Source organism: Capra hircus, chromosome 7 (genome assembly GCF_001704415.2).
Source record: "Capra hircus breed San Clemente chromosome 7, ASM170441v1, whole genome shotgun sequence".
In the NCBI taxonomy this organism is placed as follows: domain Eukaryota; kingdom Metazoa; phylum Chordata; class Mammalia; order Artiodactyla; family Bovidae; genus Capra; species Capra hircus.
In genome coordinates this window covers 51,862,735-51,884,350 of record NC_030814.1, presented here as the reverse complement: position 1 = coordinate 51,884,350, position 21,616 = coordinate 51,862,735, and the positions used below count along the sequence as shown (strand labels likewise).

General features: G+C 41.1%; 1 protein-coding gene across 3 annotated transcripts in view; it reads left to right on the top strand.

The window, feature by feature from the left end:
- The window catches only part of STK32A (serine/threonine kinase 32A), a 133,369-nt gene extending 112,551 nt beyond the window's left edge, over positions 1 to 20,818 (top strand). For 2 of the 3 annotated variants that reach the window (XM_018050188.1, XM_013965671.2), the window contains exons 9-13: positions 3,541 to 3,657; positions 6,252 to 6,377; positions 8,013 to 8,141; positions 16,200 to 16,267; positions 16,662 to 20,818. In XM_018050188.1, the coding sequence (XP_017905677.1) occupies positions 3,541 to 3,657; positions 6,252 to 6,377; positions 8,013 to 8,141; positions 16,200 to 16,267; positions 16,662 to 16,755 (534 nt within the window). In that variant the 3' untranslated portion in view covers positions 16,756 to 20,818. The remainder of the gene's footprint in view (positions 1 to 3,540; positions 3,658 to 6,251; positions 6,378 to 8,012; positions 8,142 to 16,199; positions 16,268 to 16,661) is intronic. The other variant, XM_005683110.3, reaches the window with a different exon arrangement.

The following is a 21,616-nucleotide window of genomic DNA, read 5'->3' as shown; positions in this document are numbered from 1 at the left end:
GAGAATCACCAAGGAGGCTATATGTAATTATGTTTCAAAATATAGCCAACTCAAAGAAATGAAATAGCAACATTTAATTACAACTAGCAACACAAATAAACCACAGAAGAAAGGCACTAAGCAGTCATTCCCTCCACATAGACAAATTGTGATTTACAGAAAAATACATGCTTCCAGGGCTTCCCGGGGGGCTCGGATGGGAAAGAATCCGCCTGCAACGTGAGAGACCTGGGTTCAGTGCCTGTGTTGGGACAATCTCCTGGAGAAGTAGGTAAAAGGCTACCCGCTCCAGTATTCTAGCCTGGAGAATCCCATGGACTGTATAGTCCACGGGGTTGCAAAGAGTTGGACATGACGGAGTGCATTTCACTTTCATATGCTTCAAAGGGGCATGTGCCTGAAACATCCCTGCAGTGCAGCAGCCTGCCTGTGGTCTTGATGAAGGAATGGGTCCCTTAGCCCTTAAGCTGCTATGTCATCTCTGCGTCCCGGCTCACATTGTAAAGGCAAGGTCCACATCTTCTCTAGTCTTGTAATACCCATAGTATTAGCTTATGATAGGGACATACGTTGTTTTGCATTAATTGTACATCCTTGGATGAAGCTTTTTGCTTTTTTTTTTTAATTTAAATTTATTTATTTTAATTAGAGGCTAATCACAACACTTTGTCCCATCTAACATTTTACCTTTTCCATCTTGTCTATTCTTTATATTCTCATTCTTAATTTGTATGCTACCCTAGAATTGTCTGCTAGCTCCTGTCATGGTACACTGTAATTTTTCTTTATATCACGGTATCCCATTGACTTCTGTGTGAATGTGTATGTATATCTGTACCGTCTCTGTAATTATTCATGGCTTCACTGAGTAGACTATAGGCTCTACCAGTGTAGAAATCCCATCTGTCCTGTCTTCATTGTATCCCCAGTGCCCAACAGAGGTGCTGGAACATTACAGGCATTCAGTCAATATTTGATAAGTGAATAAATATACAGTTCTGGTTGTTGATGGCTTAATGTGGATTTTAAAACTTAGAACTAGAAAAATATGTTATTATATAATAAAAAGGCAATTGGACTATTTGGGACAAGTGGACAGACCATGAGTATTTAAAAATATATATATTGAATGCAGCCCTATGGCCTTCTAAAATAAAAGGAAAAATGCAGCATAATCTTAAAGCATTTGCTTACAGCATTGTCAGGTAATTTATTAGTTTATCAAAGTAGTTTGTGTATATAGATGTCTCAGAATTAGGTTTAGAAATATAAGTGGACTGAAGAAGAAAATTTTAAAAAAGAAAATATATATATACACACACATATAACCCCAGAAGCTTGAGTGTGTCAACTTGCCCTAGCTCTTAATGGTGAACATGCAGTGAATCACAGCTAGTGACCCACAGTGCCCTTGGCTTGCAAACAGTCAGTAAACATCGATGATGTTGATAAGGTATACTCTTTTTCTGGTATTGAGTTACAAGGGTTATTTCCACTCTGTCATTACTGAAACTGATGAATTGATAATGGTCATTTATTCAGTCTTGAGGGAGGAAAGTATGTGGCAGGTGCTTTTAAACCTCACATAAAAGAATAAAGTTTGGCTAAGCTCCCTTTTAGGGAGTCAGACCTAGCACTTCCTGGTTCCCTGGGTAGCAGGTGCTGACATGGCATGTTTGGGACCAAGACTTCCTCCACATCACCTTTATTGATCTTCCTATTCGTTCGTTATCTGCATTTATTGGGTTGGCCAAAAGGTTCACTCAGGTTTTTCTATGAGATTGTTTGGAAAAACCTGAATGAACCTTTTGTCCAACTCAATATATCCACCATTCTTTTTACCTTTATTTCAATAATAATATCTCTCCTGTATTTTGTCTAATATATATCAGTCACTGTATTGAGAACTTTACATGTATCATGTCATTTAATTTTCCCCACAATCCTCTAAGGTGGTTCATTTTACAGAAGAAGGCATCGAAAGGGAAATTGATTCAGTTTAGCGCTCAAATCCTTTTGCCTTCAAAGCTCAAATATTTAATTACATTATATGACCTTCATATACTTCATATACCTCAACTACAGATATCAACAAGGAAAAAATTAAACTCTTTCATTTCTCCCAATTTATCAGTCCACGGTCACTGTGCCTTGAAAGAACCAGGCACAGGATAAATGTACATAGCCATAGTCACCGTCCTATTGTTGGTTAATCTAATGTGAAAATTTTGTTCATTCAACAAACATATAATGAGCACTTACTAGGTGCTAGGTCCCAAGGGCAAAAAATGTGAATATGGTATGGAAATGGCAACCCACTCCAGTGTTCTTGCCTAGAGAATCCTGTGGATAGAGGAGCCTGGTTGGCTGCTGTCCATAGGGTCGCACAGAGTCGGACACGACTGCAGCGACTTAGCATGCATGCATGCATTGGAGAAGGAAATGGCAACCCACTCCAGTATTCCTGCCTGGAGAATCCCAGGGACAGAGGAGCCTAGTGGGCTGCCTTCTATAGGGTCGCACAGAGTCGGACACGACTGAAGCGACTTAACAGGAGCAGCAGCTAGCTTTAAGTAGCTCGCTTTACATAGAGAGAATCCCAGGGCAAATCCTTTATGGAACAAAGAAATCAACATTGGTAAAGGCTGCCCTCTAGTGGATATCTGTGAAAATTACTAACAAATTACTTCCTTTCATTTCTTTCCTTCTTTCCCCCAAGTTAAAATTATAGCAGAGTCTGGCTCTCTTGAAACTAAAAATAGTTTTGCCTCATCATAAAATTCTCCACCCAGCTCCACAGAACTAGCGGCTCATTGCATTTGGAGCGGGGGTTGAAGTCTTCTGTGTAACCTTCCAACCTGAACTTTGTCCTTATGATTCAAGCAAGTAAAAAGAGGTGTGTACCTGGTAAAACTCTCAATCTCTGTATAATCAGCACTTAAATAATAATTTTTAAAACTTCTATTTACTGAGCACTGGGCTTCTCTGGTGGCTCAGATGGTAAAGAACCCTCCTGCAATGCAGAAGACCCAGGTTTGATCCCTGGGTTGGGATGATCCCCAGGAGAAGGGAATGACAACCCACTCCAGTGTTCTTGCCTGGCGAATTCCACGGACAGAGGAGCCTGGCGGGCTATAGTCCACGGGGTCGCAGAGTCTGGCATGACTGAGTGACTAACACTACGCACTGTTCAGTATTTTAGGTAAATCCTCTCCAAGTTAACCTTATAAGACAGCTCCAGATTGCCATCTCAGAGGCGGATTTAGCTCACAGAAAAGTTTCTTTTACCCAGAGGGATTGCCAGCTTTTAAGAACTCGGAGGTTTCGTGAGAAACTGTAGTCTTTCTGTATCTTTTTAAAAAGCAGGAAGTGTGGCAACCATGTACTGCAGCTGCATATGGTAACAAAACAATCAGCTGGAGGGGATTAGAAAATCCTGTTGATATTTTATTGGTTGAAAATTTAGCTTGGAAACATTTACAAAGCAATGTTTTTCCTTTTACCCTATAAAAATGAAGACTCTCACTTCTCTCTTTTAAGAGACCTTATCATATTCGCTCCAGTACTTCCAGCAAGGAAATTGCACACATGTTTGAGACAGCACTAGTGACTTACCCTTCTGCCTGGTCACAGGAGATGGTATCCCTTCTTAAAAAGGTAAGAAGGATGAATGCATTACAAAAGGAAGTAATAAAAAGCAGGCAATCTGGTTTGAAATTTAAGTTACAGGGACTTCCCTGGATGTCCAGTGTTGTTAAGACTTTGCCTTCCAATGCAGGGGTTGGGAGTTCAAGCTTTGACCAGGGAACTAAGATCTCACATGCCTTACCACCAAAGAACCAAAACATAAAGAACAAAAGCAATATTGTAACAAATTCAATGAAGACTTGAAAAAAAAAAAAAAGAGTCCACATCAAAACAAAAAAATGGTTATGATACTGGAGGCCGTCATAATAATATACATTTCTGGAGTGGGTTTTGCAGCTAACAGATTTCAAATACCTGGCTTCGTTAATAAGGCAATGCACATGTCCTCTTGAATGTCTCAAAAGACATTTCAAATTCCGTGTGCCCCAGATGGAATTCTTGAACCCTGTATTTCCTGGACTTTCTCCAGTGTTTCCTCGCTCCATCACTGGTCTCTACATCCACCCACTTATACAGGCAGAACCAGAGATCACTCATCATCCTCATATCCAGTCCATCACCGCGTTCTGTTATCTGACCTTTTAAATACCTTTTGAACCTGACACTTCTCTCCCACTCCCCTATCTTCTTCACAGTCCTACTGCCATCAAGTTTTGTTTGCCCTGAACACTTTCAAATACATTCCATTCTGTTCTCCGCTCTGCCCCATAGGGACCTATTCGAAGCACAGGTCATTGTTTTCCTACTGTTCTTAGGATAAAGATCAAAATAATTTGTATGGTGGAAAGGTTCTAACTACCCCCCAAGTCTTATTTTGGACTTTTGTCCCCCTTTTGATGACACACAAACTGCTTTGTGCTTCCTTTTCCCTTCTCCTTCCCCTCCCCGACCTCACCCTCATACACCAGGCTCTCACCACAGGCCTCTGCATGCGCTAGTCTCCCTGCCTAGAACACTGCTCTCATCCCCAGTTCCTTTCTTTAGATCATTACTACTCAATGTGATTTACTAAGTGGTCCAAGTACATTAATTACTCCCCACTGGGTCCATAACAAAACAGAAATGCAGAGAAGTGTTTAAAAAAAAAAAACAACTTGTATAGCAGTTTGATACTGCTGATAACGGCATGGTCAGTGAACTCCTCCCACTGAACAGGGCACCAGCCTATGTGGTGATGTCAAGTTCAAATCACCAGTTGCACATGGTGTAGTGTTCCGTACTAGCCACACACAATAACACCACATATTGGTTTCAGTGGGTTGGAAATTAAACCAAAGAGAAATATCTAGCCCTTCTGCATAGTTTGAGAAACACAGCTTTAGATCTCAGCTCAAATCTCCCTTCTTCAGGGAGCCTCCCTCTGTTGTCAGCTCACACAAGCATGAACTTTCCTTCATCATAGTTTTCACAATTTGAAATTACACACTGTGCATGTGTGACTCTTGGGTTAATACCATCGCTCTCAAGCTGCACGAGGGAAGGACCACATCTGACTTGTTCACCATGGTGTCTTCAGCACCTAACACACAGCCTGACAAGTGGTAAAATTTGGAATTTGAACTAATGAGGTCCAATGATTTTCATCAGAGATTTCAACGTACCCATGTTCACCAGGAAGATTAAGGATAATGGAGGCAGAATCTCAATCATGTGTTATTATGTAAAAGAAAAATGAGGAGCCCAAGAGGATGAACTTGCCTTTTTTCTGAAAAGAGGAAACGTCACAGGTTGTAGCTGGTCAAGGAAAAGAGCTTTGTGGACTAAGACTTCAAAACCTATGTCTCTCATCTCTGGGTCAAGTGTTCTGTTTTCCAATAGGGATACTGCTGTTGGCGATGCCAAAAATAAAGAATAGGGGCAGAGGTCATTTTCCATAAGCAAATTTTCCTTAGTTCCAAGACAGCCTTATCACCCCAGAATTGCACCCTGATGACCCACAGTGATCACCTTCAGGTCCATTCTCAAGAGGAATTGCTCCTTCCCATCCGAACCACAGGACTATAATGATATTGGTTCTAGGGTGGTTCGAGTAAGGAAACAAAATCTTTAATTTCAGTTCACAAAACCCAGAACTGTTGCAGCAATCTTAATGATATCTTATCTGTATCAGTCCCAGCATATATTGATTAGTTGTAAACATTGCTAAAACTTTTAGTGTGAAATGAATTTCATGTGTTAAATCCAATGTACATTCTTCCACTCAAGAAGAACAGATTTCTTAGTCACTTTAAACATAGCCTTATTTGAACATAGCCATGTTTAGTCATAGCTAAACCTAATGAAATAGGTTATTATCCCTTTTTTACAGATGGGTAAATTGAGGTTTAGAGAACAAACTTGTGCATCATTAATCAGTTACGGAATCAGGAATCAAACATGTTTGACTCAGGAGGACAAGCTGTTTTCACTCACCACATGACCAACTTACATTTCATTCTGAAAATTCATTATTGTCTATATTATTTGTTTATAGGACTAAGGAAGGAAAACACTGCTTGTTTCCGTCAATCCTATTCCTGAAAATATTTATAGGGAATCTTTATGATTTTTTTGCTCCCCAAGTGACCTTGTTCATGATCTTGGTGTTTGTATTCCATTGGCAGCTACTTGAACTGAATCCGGACCACCGATTTTCCCATTTGTCCGATATTCAAAACTTCCCATATCTGAATGATATGAACTGGGATGCAGTTCTGCAGAAGAGGCTCATTCCAGGATTTGTTCCTAACGTGAGTCAATCCTAATAAACCCTTAATAACTCTCATTCATTGCATGTTCTTCTGTGTGCCAGACATATACCTGGTCTCATCAGATAACCACAGCAGTGTTGTAAGACAGTCAACGTTCCTGTTTTACAGATGAGAAAAACAAGGCACACGCAGGGTAAGGTGGCCGACGAAGGTCGCATAGCTAGCAGGTGGCTAAGCTAGGATTCCAGGCTAGGTCAGTGTTGGGGGTTCTAGCTCCTAACTACTTTTTTGTGGCTTACTTTTTAGTGGAAACGAGTCCTAATCCCACCAATCGTCTTTTCCAGGAATCTGCCGATTTAAAACATTCTCTCTGATTCCAAAGATGTAGGAATGTGTATCCAAGGAGTTCTGTGAGTCAGAGGATCGAAAGCTGTTTGGGTTAGATGTTTGTTTTTACCATTCATTCCTCGTCCTCTGGTAGTTCGGACTTGCCTGGTGACTCAGATGGTAACGCTTCTGCCTGCAGTGCAGGAGACCCAAGTTCGATCCCTGGGTTGGGAAGTCCCCTGGAGAAGAAAACGGCAACCCACTTCAGTACCCTTGCCTGGAAAAATCTCATGGACAGAGGAGGCTGGTAGGCTACAGTCCATGGGGTCACAAAGAGTCTTACACGACTGAGCGACTTCACTTTCACTGGTGGTTCTACACTGGGAACCATATTCTCAATGACTAATCAGCAAAGGGAAATAAGTCCCACCAGATGTACCTAGCCAAAAAACATCTGTGGCTTCCTGCAGTCTACTGAGCTCCAGCCAAGGAGCCAAGTGAGACCTCTAACCCCTCTCTCCCCACAGCCTGATTCTACACACTCGGTTGTAAGCAGATTGGCAGAATAATCATCTCTTAAGGGAGCCCACAGAAACAATTCGAGTTTTCTGTTCTTAAGCCCAGGCCAGACACCTGCAATGGGCATGTGGGGGTGTGATCCTTCACGTACAGACAGCAGGTGGGTGGCTAGGGTACAAAGCAAGAGGCACCAGAAGGCAATGGGGAGGAATTCTGGGATGGGGGAATGCTACCTTCTGGAGCAACAGGAGGTGGGGTCCTACCTGGCCGCTCCTCGGGGTCCAGCAGGGACAGCTTGCACTCTTGGCTGACACTTACAGCCTTGGAGATCTAGGCACCTTTCTACTCTTTCACGCACCACCCCATCAGCGCTGCCTTCAGAGACCTGTGTGTGTGCTTCCCTGATTTAATTGTGAATCTAAATCATCTGGGGAGCTTGTTACACATGCAATTTCCTGGCCTGGTGTTCAGAAACACTGATTCTGAAAGTCTGGTTGGGGAACTAGGAATCAACTTAGGGTCATTCTGATGCACCACTGAACCTACTTTGAGAAACATAGCCCCAGAAGGCAAACTTTAGAAAAATAATTATAATAGAATTTTCTTTCTAACTCTTGGAAGGCTCCTTGGGAGTTTAGAAAAATAAACAAAATACAAAAAGAACATGAAAAAGAAGACTGGCGATAACTAAAACTTTGAGTGGAAATCCCAGCTGGTTATTCTTGGACTGTTCCTGCAGGACTGAATTATAATCTCCTTATCCAGTCTGGTCTATTTGTAGAATGATACAGAAAAGCAAGGAATCAGTCAACCTGTCTTCCCTTGCAGAAAGGCAGGCTGAATTGTGACCCCACCTTTGAACTGGAAGAAATGATTTTGGAGTCCAAGCCTCTTCACAAGAAAAAGAAGCGTCTGGCCAAGAAGGAGAAGGAGATGAGGAAATGCGATTCCTCTCAGGTGAGCAGCCCCCTCACCCTCAGGGGCGCGGGAATCTTCACGACTGCCGTTAGTTGGAGAGCTTCCGGTGGGTGAGCTTCCCGCAGGAACTGGCAGCTTCGTGACTGTGAGAAGGAGCTGAACACCCCAGCTTCTGAAAGGGAAGCCCTGGGCATCCCAGTAGCAATCTTTTACGTCTGAATGTCCTAGCCAGGCCTCTGCGCCTCTGCAATTAACTTGATTCCCTTAGTGCCTTCTCATAACTCTCAATTCAAATTTTGCCATCTCCTGGAAGGGAATCTAATTGGCGAAGCCTAGGTCAGATTCTGCTGCTGCTGCTAAGTCGCTTCGGACGTGTCCGACTCTTAGCGACCCCATGGACTGCAGTCCACCAGGCTTCTCCATCCATGGGATTTTCCAGGCAAGAGTACTGGAGTGGGGTGCCATTGCCTTCTCCGTAGGTCAGGTTACTATCCTTAAAATGATGGAAAATGTTGTTTAGTCACTAAGCTGTGTCCCAGCTGTTTTGGGCCCCATTCTTTTGAGGGATCACTGGGAGCAGCCAATTCTAGTGGGGCGTATCTGGTCTTTGGTAGAAGCAGAATCTCCTGATGTCAGGGCTAGCAGAAGTAGGGGGTATCCAGCCACAGAAAAGATGGAATTATATGGTTGAGCATTATTGCTGGATTTCAGGCTGAATCAAATTAATTTTATAACTAACTACATTATACTATGTCAGAGTTTAGAGGTCAGATTTCAGAAAAGTAACTTACAGGGGCTCAGTAGGATTTTACACAGTAAGGTTTTGTGTATAATAATGACGGTGAAGCATTAAATATTCACCTTGCCTCTGATCACCCATGGGCTTCCCTGGTGGCTCAGTGGTAAAGAATCCACCTGCCAATGGGAAGATCCTTTGTAAAAAGAAATGACAACCCACTCCAGTACTTTTGCCTGGAAATCCCATGGACAGAGGAGCCTGGTGGGCTATAGTCTGCAGGGTCGCCAAAGAGTCAGACAGAATTTACTGACTAAACAATAACAATGATCGTCTATTCATCCACTCAATCATCCATCCATCTCCCTACACACTCAACTAATGGTCATCCATTCTTCCATCCCTCTGTATCCATTTGCTTAGGCTATTTTTATTGAATCCCTATTATCTGCCGCATTCTGTGCTAGACACTGGAAAGAGATATGAGTAAGATATAATTCCTGCATTCACTGACATCCCTGTTCTCAGAGATTGCATAATCTTGTGGTTAAAATGGCTCTGCAAACAAGCAACTATTCTCAATGTTCCTAAATTCTCTAGTCCTCAGGGCATACTGTACCCTTTAATGGTCAATTAACCAAAGTCCACATCCTGTTTGTCTGCAGAATTGGCCTCTGAGCGGATTCCCATCTTTAAGTGTTTTCTAGGGCTCTCCAAGGAATGCTTCGCTGTACCACAAACCCATCTTGCTTGTTGCTTTTCACTTTACCCACCTTCCTCCTAATGATCTGTTGCTCTTCATATCATAACCAACTGGCTTCTCCTGGCTAGTTCCTCCCTTTTCCCCCAGAGAGCTGCCTATGTAGGCTCCTCTGTTAACAGACCTCCAAATGTAGCCAAGAACAAGACATCACCTTAATTATAAGTTTTTTCAAGTTTTAGAGATAACAGCAATTTATGAGTAACTTCTTGCCATGCCTTCCCTGCTCTGTATGATCTGTCTACCCTCCTCCCCATCCTTGTACTATGCCATTCTTGACCTCACTGAAAACCGTCAAGATACATAGGCCCTGCTAGTGTCTGGCCCTTGCTCTTCCATTTTCTGGAATGTTCTCCTCTTGGACCTTCACTTAGGGGGCTGGCTCCCCTGTTTATATCCCAAATGCCTCCTAATCAAAGGTGAGGTGCCCTCTTTCTCAGCCCCTGTTTTTACCTCCTTTGTGACCTTGTGCTTATATGCTTAGTCGCTCAGTTGTGTCTGACTCTTGCAACCACATGGACTCCTCTGGGGAGGAGGAGGCCAGACTCCTCTGTCCATGGGATTCTCCAGGCAAGAATACTGGAGTGGGTTGCCATGCCCTCCTCCACCGGATCTTCCCAACCCATGGATTGAACCCATAGTTTATAAATATTTTATTTATGCTTATTTGTGTGTCTTTTTCTGTCCCACTAAAATAAGGCTTCTCCTGTGCAAAGACCAGGTGTCAGTCTTACCCACATTGTCTTCATGGTACCCCAGGAGTGCATGAAATATAGTAGAGGCTCAACCAGTGTTTGATCAACACATTAAAAGGACAAAACTGAACCCGTGAAGACTGGTCATTGCTGTTCTTAGAATTACAAGGTCAAGCTCCATCCACAGGACATCTTCCTGTGATCCCCTCTTGTCCTAGACCTAACCTGTGCCCAGCCACCAGGTCGCAGGGGCAAACTCCCACATCTCCCATGGGAAAGGCCATGAGCCACTCACCCACAGTACAGAACGTCTGACATTTCCTAACGCCAATGAGAAGAAAAGCAATTTCTTCTTTTTCCCAAGTATCATGTCAATCTCAGAATCATTTGCTAAGAGGTGGCTTTGCTCATGATAAAGAAAGGCCTTTACATTGTTAATCAAAGTTTGCATTCTCTTTACAGTCTTTTTGCTTGTCTTGTTTATAACCTTTTTATTATGGTAAAACATGTATAACATAATTTTCCGTTTTAACTATTAAGTGTACAATTTATTAAGTGCATTTGCAATGTTGTGTACCCACTACCACTGTCTATCCAAAATTTTTCAATACTCCCCAAACCACTGGTCTTTCTTTGTTTCAGCAATGTTTGTACTTATCAGAGTATAAATCTTTCACCGCCTTGGTTAAACTTATTTCTAGGTCTTTTATGCTTTTGGAGACATAGAATTTTTTCTTAATTTCTTCCTAGATGATTAATTACTGGTGTGTAGAAACACAAGTGATTTTTCGGTATTAATTTGTACACTTCAACTAAAATCATTTATGAGCTCTAATAGTTTCTTGATGGATTCTCTGTAGTTTTCTATGTTAATATATAGGATTATGTCATCTGTATATTGAGATACTTTTAGTTCTTCCTTTCCAGTTTGGATTCCTTTATTGTTTTTTCCTGTCTGGTTGCTCCGGTTAGAAGTTCCAATACAATGTTGACTAGCAATAGTGAAGGCAGGTATCTTTGTTCTTTTTCTGATCTTAAGAGGAAAGACTTTAGCCTTTTACCACTGAGTATTATGCTATCTGTGGGGTTTTTGTCAATGCCTTTACTCATGGTGAGGAAGTTCGGTTCTATTCCTTGTTTTCTGAGTGTTTTTATCATGAAGGGTTTTGATTTTTTTAAATGCCTTTTCTGGGTCAGTTGAGACATCGTGTGTGTGTGTGTGTGTGTGTGTGTGTGTGTGTGTGTGTGTGTTTGTGTGTCTTCAATTACTGTGAAGTATTACATTGACTGCATTTTTTATGTTAAACCATTTTTGCCCTCCAGCAATAAATCATACTTGGTCACAATGTGTAATTTTTAAATATGCTATTGGACTATTTGCTGTATTTTGCTTAAGATTTTGCATCTATGTTCACAGGGGATATTAGTTTGTCATTTTTTTCCATAATAATGTCTTTATTTTTGTATCAGAGTGATGCTGGCCTCATAGAATAAGTTAGAAAACCTTTCCTCTTCTTGTATTTTTGGAAGAATTTGAGAATGATTGGTCTTAATTCTTAAGTATTTAGAATTTACCTTTGAAACCATCTGGTTTTGGACTTTTCTTTGTTGTAAAGTTTTTGATTATTCTCACTTGTAGATTACTTTTGTGAAATATCTGCTGAGATCTTATTTCTTCTTGAGTCAGATTAGGTAATTTGTGTTTCTAAGAATTTGTCCATTTCATCTAGATGTTCTAATTTGTAGGTGTACAGTTATTCACAGTATTCTTATTTCTTTAAGGTTGGAAGTAATGTCTCCACTTTCATTTATGATTTTAGTTATGTGCATTTTTTTCCCTTTTTTTATCATTGTGACTAAACATTTCTCAGTTTTGATATCTTTTCAAAGAACCAGTTTTCGATGTCATTGATTCTATTGTCTTTCTATTCCGTTTCATTTATCTCTGTTCTAATCTTTATTGTTTCCATCTTTCTGCTTTGTGTTTACTTTTCTCTTCTTTTTCTAGTTCCTCAAGGTATAAAGTTGTTGATTTATTTCTTCTGCATCCCATACTTTTTGGTATGTTGTACTTTTGTTTTCATTCATCTCAAAGTATCTCCTAATTCTTCTTGTGGTTTATTTTTTGACACACAGGTTGCTTAAGAATGTGTTGTTTAATTTCCACATATTTGTGGATTTTTCAGTTTTCCTTCTATTATTGATTTCTAGCTTCAGTTCATTGTGGCTAGGGAAAATTGTGTATGATGTTTATCTTTTTAAATGTATTGAGATCTGTCTTGTAGCCTAACATGTGGTTTCCTTAGACTCTTTGAACATATTTACGAGCTCAGTCATTCAGTCGTGTCTAGCTCTTTGCAGCCCCATGGACGGTAGCCTGCCAGGCTCCTCTGTCCATGGGATTTTCTGGGAAAGAATTCTGAAGTGGCTTGCCATTTCCTACTCCAGTGGGTCTTCCCAACCCCGGGATCAATCCCACGTGTCTTCCATCTCCCGCATTGGCAGGCAGATTCTTTACCACCAGCGCACCTGGGAAGCCCAAGCATATTTAACGGTGTTGTTTTAAAGTCTGTCAAGTCAGTCCAGTATTTGGGCTTCCTCAGGGATGACTTATGTCAGTTTATTTGGCTTCTTCAAGTGGGTCATACTTACCTGTTTCTTTTTATACGTTGTGACTTATTGTCAAAAAATGACATTTGAAAATTAGGGTGTGGTAACTCCAGAAATCGAACTCTCTCCTCCCTCCTCTAGGATTTGCTGGTATTTGATTGTTGAAGGCTACCCTTGTACTTCTGAGTGACTTTTACAAACTGTTTTTGCAAAGACTATCCCTTGTCATGCATCGTCACTGCAGTCTTTCTTATTTGGGCTTGTGTTCAGCTAACATTTTGATAGAGATTTCCTTAAACAGCAGGACCATTTTTAAGTTGCTTTTTTCTCGATTTGGCATTTGGTCTCTGTAAACCTTTGATTGCTTTCCGGAGTTTTGACAGTGTGGGCCCTGACAGTTTCTGCTTTTTTTTTTCTGCTGAGGGGTGGCAGTTTGGAGCTACCTGTGCCACCATTTGGCTGTAGTTTCTCCTAATGTTACAGCATCAGTTTGAAAACAAAAAGGATTGTGCTTCAAAACAACGAGCAGTCTTCCCCCACAGACAGATCAGAAAGATGATGAACCTCAGAGTAGCACTTGATTTCTACTCAAGGGTCTTAAAATGTGAGGACCCATCTTAGCAGCTCACTACATTACCATCATTCATCTGAATCTCAGGGTGTGGCAGGGCATTGGAATTTTTAAAAGTTATTTGGGTGATTCGGGTTTGCAGTCAAGGTTACAACCTACAGTTGTAGAATTAGTCTGATTAGTGTAAAAGCGCTCTTGTTTTCCTTTTCTCCCTGTGTCTCAGTTTCAGCATTTATAAAATGGAGTTTTGGTATTAGTACCTACTTCCTAGACTGTTCTGAGTCAATTAGCACATGTCTGCCAAAATGGTAGCCACTGTTAAAGCAGATGTGGTGCATGTATACAATGGAATATTACTCAGCCATTAAAAAGAATGAAGTAATGCCATTTGCAGCAACATGGATGGACCTGGAGATTATCACACTAAGTGAAGTGAGTCAGACAGAGCAGAATAAATATCAAATAATACCACTCATATGTGGAATCTAAAAAAAAATGATACAAATGAACTTATTTACAAAACAGAGATAGACTCACAGACTTAGAAAACGAACTTATGGTTATCAAAGGGGAAAGGTAAGGGGATGGGAGAGGGATAAACTGGGAGTTTAGGACTGACATGTACACACTACTATATTTAAAATAGATAACTAACAAGCATCTACTGTATAGCACAGGGAACTCTGCTCAATATTCTGTAATAACCTAAATGGGAAAAGAGTTTGAAAAAAGAATAGCTATATATATACATGTATAACTGAATCACTTTGTCATATACCTGAAACTAACACATGGTAAATCAATTATAGTCCAATATAAAATAAAATTTTTTAAAAAGAAACAAATAATTAAAATTGCTAACCCTAAAAAAAAAAAGAAAAAAAGTTGGCTGTTGTTATGTTTTCCTTTTCCACTCTGCTTCCTGACTTCTCGCTTCGTTCTTTTCCGTGGCTCGTGGTATATGCCTCTGTTCATGCTCATGGGAGACACTCTGTTGTTTCTTTGCTTCATGGATGCTCTCCACTGACCCTCTCTGCTCACCAACCTCTTTAAAGTAAAGAAGCAAAAAGACTGATGCACATCAGTCTGTCTGCCGTGGAAGCTAATGACCTAAATCCTCTTTTTCTGCCTCCTGAGACTTCCACCTGCTCTAAACCCTTCAGATATTTCTGATGCCATTTGTACTTATGCTAGTCTAATCATTGTTTGCTCATCTCATCCCAAGATTTTTAACCAGTAGTTTTCTTCTCAATCACCTAAGACCCATTCATTCCTCCATTCTGATTGCTCCCCACTCCTTTCCCTCATACTGTTTCTTGTTTATCCTTTGGACTTGTCCATGTAGCTGCCCTTCTTAATTTTTCCAGTTAAAGCAGAGGAAAGAGAACGTTTCACATGAGCCCTTAGGGGCAGGGTTGGGACTCATGACTTCTGCAGTGCTGTATCACAAATTCATCTCTGAGTGTGCATTTTACATCTTTTTAAAAATAAAGCAGAGATATATGACAGAGAAAAAAACAAGTGAATGTCTGCATTTTATTTGATTATAATATTGATTTTTAATGTTAAAATATTTTAAAATGTTAACATTTTAAATGTTAAATTTGTATAACTTTAGTTTATATATTTACTTATGTTTATATTATAATATATTGTCTGTAAAATGTAACATAAATGTATAAACATGTATGTATATAAAATATATAAAGTATTATATAAATATGTTAAATATTTATTTATATACTTTGATATAATATTTTAATGTTAAAATATTTTTTTTTCCAAAATCTTGCTCTAAGGAGCTCTATCAGATCACAGGGATTCCCTATGACTGATACTGGAAACCCTCAGGGTCTCAAATCCCCCAGTTTGAGGATGAGAGAGAGGTATAACAGAGTCTTCTTTCTCTCCTTTGTTTTGCTTCCTTTGCCACTTCTCTGAAATTTCCTCTCCTTTTTTTTTTTTGAAAGCATTTAATTTATTTATTTTTATTAGGGTATAGTTGATTTACAGTGTTGCTAGTTTGTGCTGTATGAATGGATAGATTGAAGATGTTGTGCATATATACAATGGAATATTACTCAGTCATAAAAAAGAATGAAACTGGGTCATTTGTAGAGACATGGATGGACCTAGAGACTGTCAAACAGAGTGAAGCAAGTCAGAAAGGGAAAAACAAATATCATATATTAATGCATATATGTGAGCTACTCTCCTTTTAATAGTTTATTCTTCTAACAATTAAATATTTGTTCAGGAAAGAAAAAAAACCTCCAGTACTTGAGGACTTAGTATTTTCTAATTCTTAGATTTAAAAACAAGAATATTTTTTCTTTTGAGAACATTTTTCATCAGAAGTTTTTTGGAAGGATTTTATTACAGACTTGAACCCACCTGTCTTGAAGCCATGGTTTCTTGTGCTAAATGGCTGAAAGACATCAAGCTCATAAACCGTAACCCAGGTCTTCTCATCCTTGCTGCCTCACTGTGGGGAGCAGAGAGTTGCTGTACTTTATTCTCTTTCTTTCCTATTTGCTCCTCTGTTAATCTGATTGTGGTCTCACTCTGGCTACAAATTTTCAGAAAGCATCTATTTTGAGGACACATTGGTCTTAATCGATTTGGGCCACTCAGTTAAACAGACACTCAGTAAGTTATTGGCTATTTGAGACTCTCCATTCGTCTGCTAACTATGTCTCTATTTTTTTCCCCAATGTTCACCCAGAAGACATGCCTTCTTCAAGAGCACCTTGAATCTGTCCAAAAGGAGTTCATAATTTTCAACAGAGAAAAGTAAGTAACTCCTGGAAGAACAGCAGCTCAGCAAATGATGGACTGTTTCAGTCAGATTTGACTTGCAATGTCTTGATATATTTTTAAACATTTTTTTATTCTAATTACAAAAATGATGCATACCCATAATAGAAAATCTAGAAATTTCATAAATCTTTTTTCTTGTAAGAGATTTCAAAAATTATAATAGGTAAATTAGCTTAGCATGAACTCTCTGTTGATGGGGCAGGCAGAAGAATGGGAACTTCAACATTTAAAATCAATGATATTTTTAAGAAGGTTACCCAATTCATGCTTCTTTATAAATTGTTTGGCTTCATGCTATCATTTCAAAAGTTTAAATCTTTTACCTCTCACTTCAGTGAATAAACCTACTTTATATTTTCCTTTTAAGAGTCAAAAGGGACTTTCATAAAAGACAAGCAAATCAAGCCTTGGAACAAACCAAAGACCCAAAAGGAGAGGATGGTCAGAATAGCAACCTGTGAAGTCCTCACCATCTTCTTGGGACATTTCCACGTCAGGAAGAGCTGACAATAATTCTCACCTCTCCACACCTCACACACCTTAGAAAATGTGAATGATGCCTTGGGAAGGAGGCAGCATGACGCAGGGAAGAGTCCCTAGGTTCCTGGGAACTAGTTTCACAAATAACTGTGTGACCTTGAGCAAGTCACTTAATCCCTTTCTCTGCTTCAGTTTGTTCATCTAAAATGAGAAGTTAATACTAGATGAGCTCTACGCTGCCTTTTTACTGCCACCATCCTGTTACTCTTAATAGCCTCTATTTTTACTTTAAAAGGAATATTTGGATGTAGATTTATTTTTCCACTCCTCATTACACTGTGACAAATGGACTTCGGTGGCTGATGGAGTGAAGCCCTTGAGAGCTAGAAAACTTCATAAGGCAGCCAGGATCCTCAAACCCAACTGAATAGGAGTAAGGAAAGCATTCAGGAAGAATTGAGTGGGACCAGGTAAGACGTAACACATACTGGTGAGGGCCCTCCAGTGGTGTGCTGGACTTGAACACTATACCAGCTTGTATCAGCTAGTAAGAGCTGCGAGGCATAAATGCCCCAACACCCTGTTCGGTGATGTGACATTGAGAAATTGAAATTGGTGATGGTGGAAATATTTATACCATGGAAACTGGCAGATGCTACAAATAGGGCTTTTTTCCCCCCTCCCAGCAAGCCAGTTCTGAAATATTTAGCACACCACTGGCCTTCTTCTAGAAGCATGTTCCTTGAGAACTGTTTACCTCTTAAGACTATCAGAGACCTGGGTCCAGACAGGATTAGAAAGAACATTGTCACATTGAAAACACATCCAACTTATAGTACACTGACGTTGTATCTTACACGGGAGTTATAGTCTAAGTTAGAATGTGAGGTGAATTTGGAAGACAGTAAAATTTACCCTTGAAAAATCCCTTTAATATACATTAACATATGGTGAGTATGTTTTCTTAGAGAAGCCCAATATCATTCAGGCCCTTCACTAATAAAGCGAGTCATCTTTGATTCACTTTTTTGGGTCTCATTTTAAGCTAATACCAGATGCACTAAAATATTGAACAGATTGGCTTGGTAGCCTAGACTCACACTTCAAACTGTGGAATGCCCACACATCTGCGAGGTCTAAGGTCATGGAAACTGAATAAGGGAACAGCAATACCTACTTGTGTTTACTGCAAAGAATGGCAGGCCGAATCGCCTATCTACAATATTTTATCTGCCAAATGCAAAGTTTAACTTGCCTAAGTTAAGATGTAACTCTACTCTCCAGATACACAGAAGATCTTTGCAGAAGAACTGTGTTTTGGCAACTGTTTTTTGGTGGGGGACTGTTGTAACTCTTAGCCATTCAGATCATCAAAACCTTGTCCTTCCTTATGGAGCGAATGGGGCTCATCAAGGCGGCAGTAAGTTGTCAATAGGGGAGACCAGACAGGTGGAAACAAACAGAAGTAACAGACACTGGTACATAGGACTTTTCCAGAAGGGAGGTCACTCTGGGCAACTCAACATGAGAAGAAAAGCCATGCTGAACTGTAAACTCAACAATGATGGTTAAGAACTTCTGGCCTTGAAAACCTACACAGTGCCTCTCTGCTCTAAGAGTAACCACATTTCTGTTTAGAATTAAAGGCCAGATCCTGTGTTCTGTTTGATTCCTTTTCTCTACATTTCCCCCACATGATCTGTCTGTGCTAGTTTTTCTCCCATATAGAAATTATGGCTCAGTTTCCCAAGGTGGGGAGGGGGTTGACCAAATCTGTAAGGAGGTGACCAGATTCTGCTTCTCGTTGGTAATCAGGAGTGTCAGGGGGCACGTGCATGTTTACCAACTTCCATCTTTCGTTTGTTTGGAGTCAAGCCCTGATGTGCGTGGACTCATCTCTCCAGTCACCTGGTTCCCCCTCTTTCTCTGACCTTGTCTATTATCATCCCAGTGGAGAGACTTTTGGAAGGATTCACCCAAGGGCAGTGGGATTAGCAGGGTCTCCATTGGGATGAGAGTTAATCATTTATGCCATTTAATGTCTACTCAGTTAATAATGGGATAGGAACGCAATACAACTAGGTATGTCTGTAGGGTGAATATCTAGTTTTTACTTCCAGTGACCTTCTTCTGTGTCTGCAGCACCTTTGTGGGCTTTCAGGAACCTTGGATCCAATGACTAGAGGGCACAGCCTGAGAGAGGTTAAGATAAGATTTCCAGTCCTCATCAGGTTACAGAGCCACAAGGTAGTTCAAGTTGGAAAATAAAAGGCATTGGATCTATCAGTGTAGAACAACTGATCCCAAGGAACTCCACTGGATATTTTGAGTGCTAGGACAAAAGTTTCCCCAAATATAAAAGGATTCCTAAGTCCTTACCGGGGCTTCCCTGCCAGCTCAGATGGTAAAGCATCTGCCTGCAGTGCGGGAGACCCGGGTTCAATTCCTGAGTCGGGAAGATCCCCTGGAGAAGGAAATGGCAATCCACTCCAGTAATCTTGACTGGAAAATCCCATGGACAGAGGAGCCTGACAGGCTATAGTCCCTGGGGTCACGTAGAGTCAGACACGACTGAGAGACTTCAGTAAGTCCTTACCATGACTGCCAGTTGTTGAAATCAGATCCTTGGGTTTCATTCCATAACCTGGGCTAAAACTGACTACCCTACTGGGTGAAACATATCTAGGTTTATGACTGCCAAGGCTCAGGGCTAAGAATTTTTAGAAAAAATTACAAAAAATAGGGTGACTCTTAAATCCTTTTGTCCGGCATTTCTGGCATCTCATTTTCCCTCACAGCTCCCTTACCTGTGTGGGACGTCTGAAAAGTCTGAGCAGGTTTGCAAGCCCAGGAGCACCTGGTTCTAACACACTGGCATTCCAGAGGGGCCCGCCCCCCCCAGCGCAAGCACAGGGACCCCACGTGGGTGGGGGAGCTGCTCTGTGACCCTGTCCTTGACCTGAACCCCATGGAAGGAAGTGCTTTGCTAATGGCTCATTCCCCAAGGGCCGCACTGGTCTTACCTGAGGGCACTGCTAGGGCAGAAATCAATGTCAAAGAACACAGAACATTGCTCTGTTAATGAGGGTAATTTAATTAATTGGCAATTAGTCTGCTTCTGATAGTTAAGTTTTAACCAGAAACAACTAGACTTTATATCATCATAGCTTTTCTAGCCTGGATGGATGAATAAATAACTAGGGAGAAAGAGTGGGTCACACAGCTAGCAGGGGCCAGTGCTGCTGCTTTTGGCTAACGCAGTAATGCTAAGGCTTATAATTCTTCAAGGGCTCAATGAAAAGGCATGAAAAAGAGTGAATTGTTTTAGTATCCAGTTGTCCCTGCATTCTGACACAAATCCCTGGAGACTCTGCCTGTGATCACCATTTCTTACAGTCTCAGCGTGTCTGATATTTAACAGTTAAAAATCCAAACCCAGTTTACAAACTGTGCTGTTGTGAATGGGTAGCCCTTTGCTGGGAAATCTGTGCTTCTGTTGAGCTGTAGCATATGTACCGTCAGTGTGCCTGTATGTATTAAAATGTCTTCTGTACACTGGAAGCCACTGTCCTTTCTTTGTCAGCTGTGTGTGTGTGTGTGTGTGTGTGTGTGTGTGTGTATGTGTGTGTAATCGTTTCCCCGAGGGGTAGGGCTGTGGGTTCCCAAAGTCACCTGTTCTTATTTCCATATCCTGCTGTGAGGAATGTCCTTCACCAGAGACAAGGTGGTATTAGAGAGGATGTTTCAGAACCATGGAATGTTAGAGATGATGTCCTCCAAGTATGAGATGCGGGACAATCCAGCTGATCCACATGTGTAGAAACTGAGAACCTGAGCCCTCCTGCAGTTACCTAAGGAAGCACAGGCCAGGACTCTGGATTTTGCCTTTCACTATGATCTTAAGGCTGTGGACAGTTCATGCACCTATTTTTTCAGCACTGTGTCTTCCTACCCATCAATATCTTTGTCCTGTCCTATTCTACATATCCAAGCAGCAGGTGGATGTTCCAAGCCCAGAACCTAGGACAGGAAGGCAATCAACAGCTCTGAACTCTTGCAGCTAGAAGCAACTTCTGCCTCGGGGAGGATCAAGGGGTCTTCCAGTCATCTCTGACTCCCAACAGCCTAGCAGCCACAGCCTAGCTGGTTCCTGGGACAGGATCTTGTTAATCTTGTGGGCTCTGTTGTCCAGGTCTTGGGAAGCATCCTGTCACCACCTCAGTGTCCGCTGAGCACAGGGCAGGATCTAGACCTCTTTCCATTCTGAGGAGTGCCTGTCTTAAGGATGCGACCTCATTTCTGCAGGCTGCTATGGCCCCTTCGTTCCATTTTCTGCTCATTTCCTTCCTCCTTGTGAGAGCCTGATGGTAGTAAAGTTGATACCAGAAAATTCTTTGAAGCCAGAGGGACCTTGTTTTTCCTAGTCAGTGTTATCATTCCCTACCTGGCTGATGTGACTCAGCCCTAATAGCTCCAGCATGCAGAGGTGTGAAATTCAATGTGTGAACTGCACTAACTTAAAGAAAAAACCGCTTCATCCCCTTTAGAGCCCTGCAGGCTGAGCTCATTTTAAGCACTAACCCTGCTCTTGACACCTAGGCTAATCCTAAGGAGAGCTCCATTCTGCCATGATCATGAGCTGGGAGAGGTGTTTCACCCATCTTGAGTTCAACCCACAAAACAGGATTGTGGGCAAAAGCTTGTTAACCATGAAGCCTTGCACGTCACACTTAATATGCACAGAGGAACTTCTGATGCGGTTTCTGAGCTTCTGTGTTAAAAGTTATTATCACTCTGAGCTCCTGTCCTGAAGACACTGCTCTGCCAAACCAAGGTTGCGGG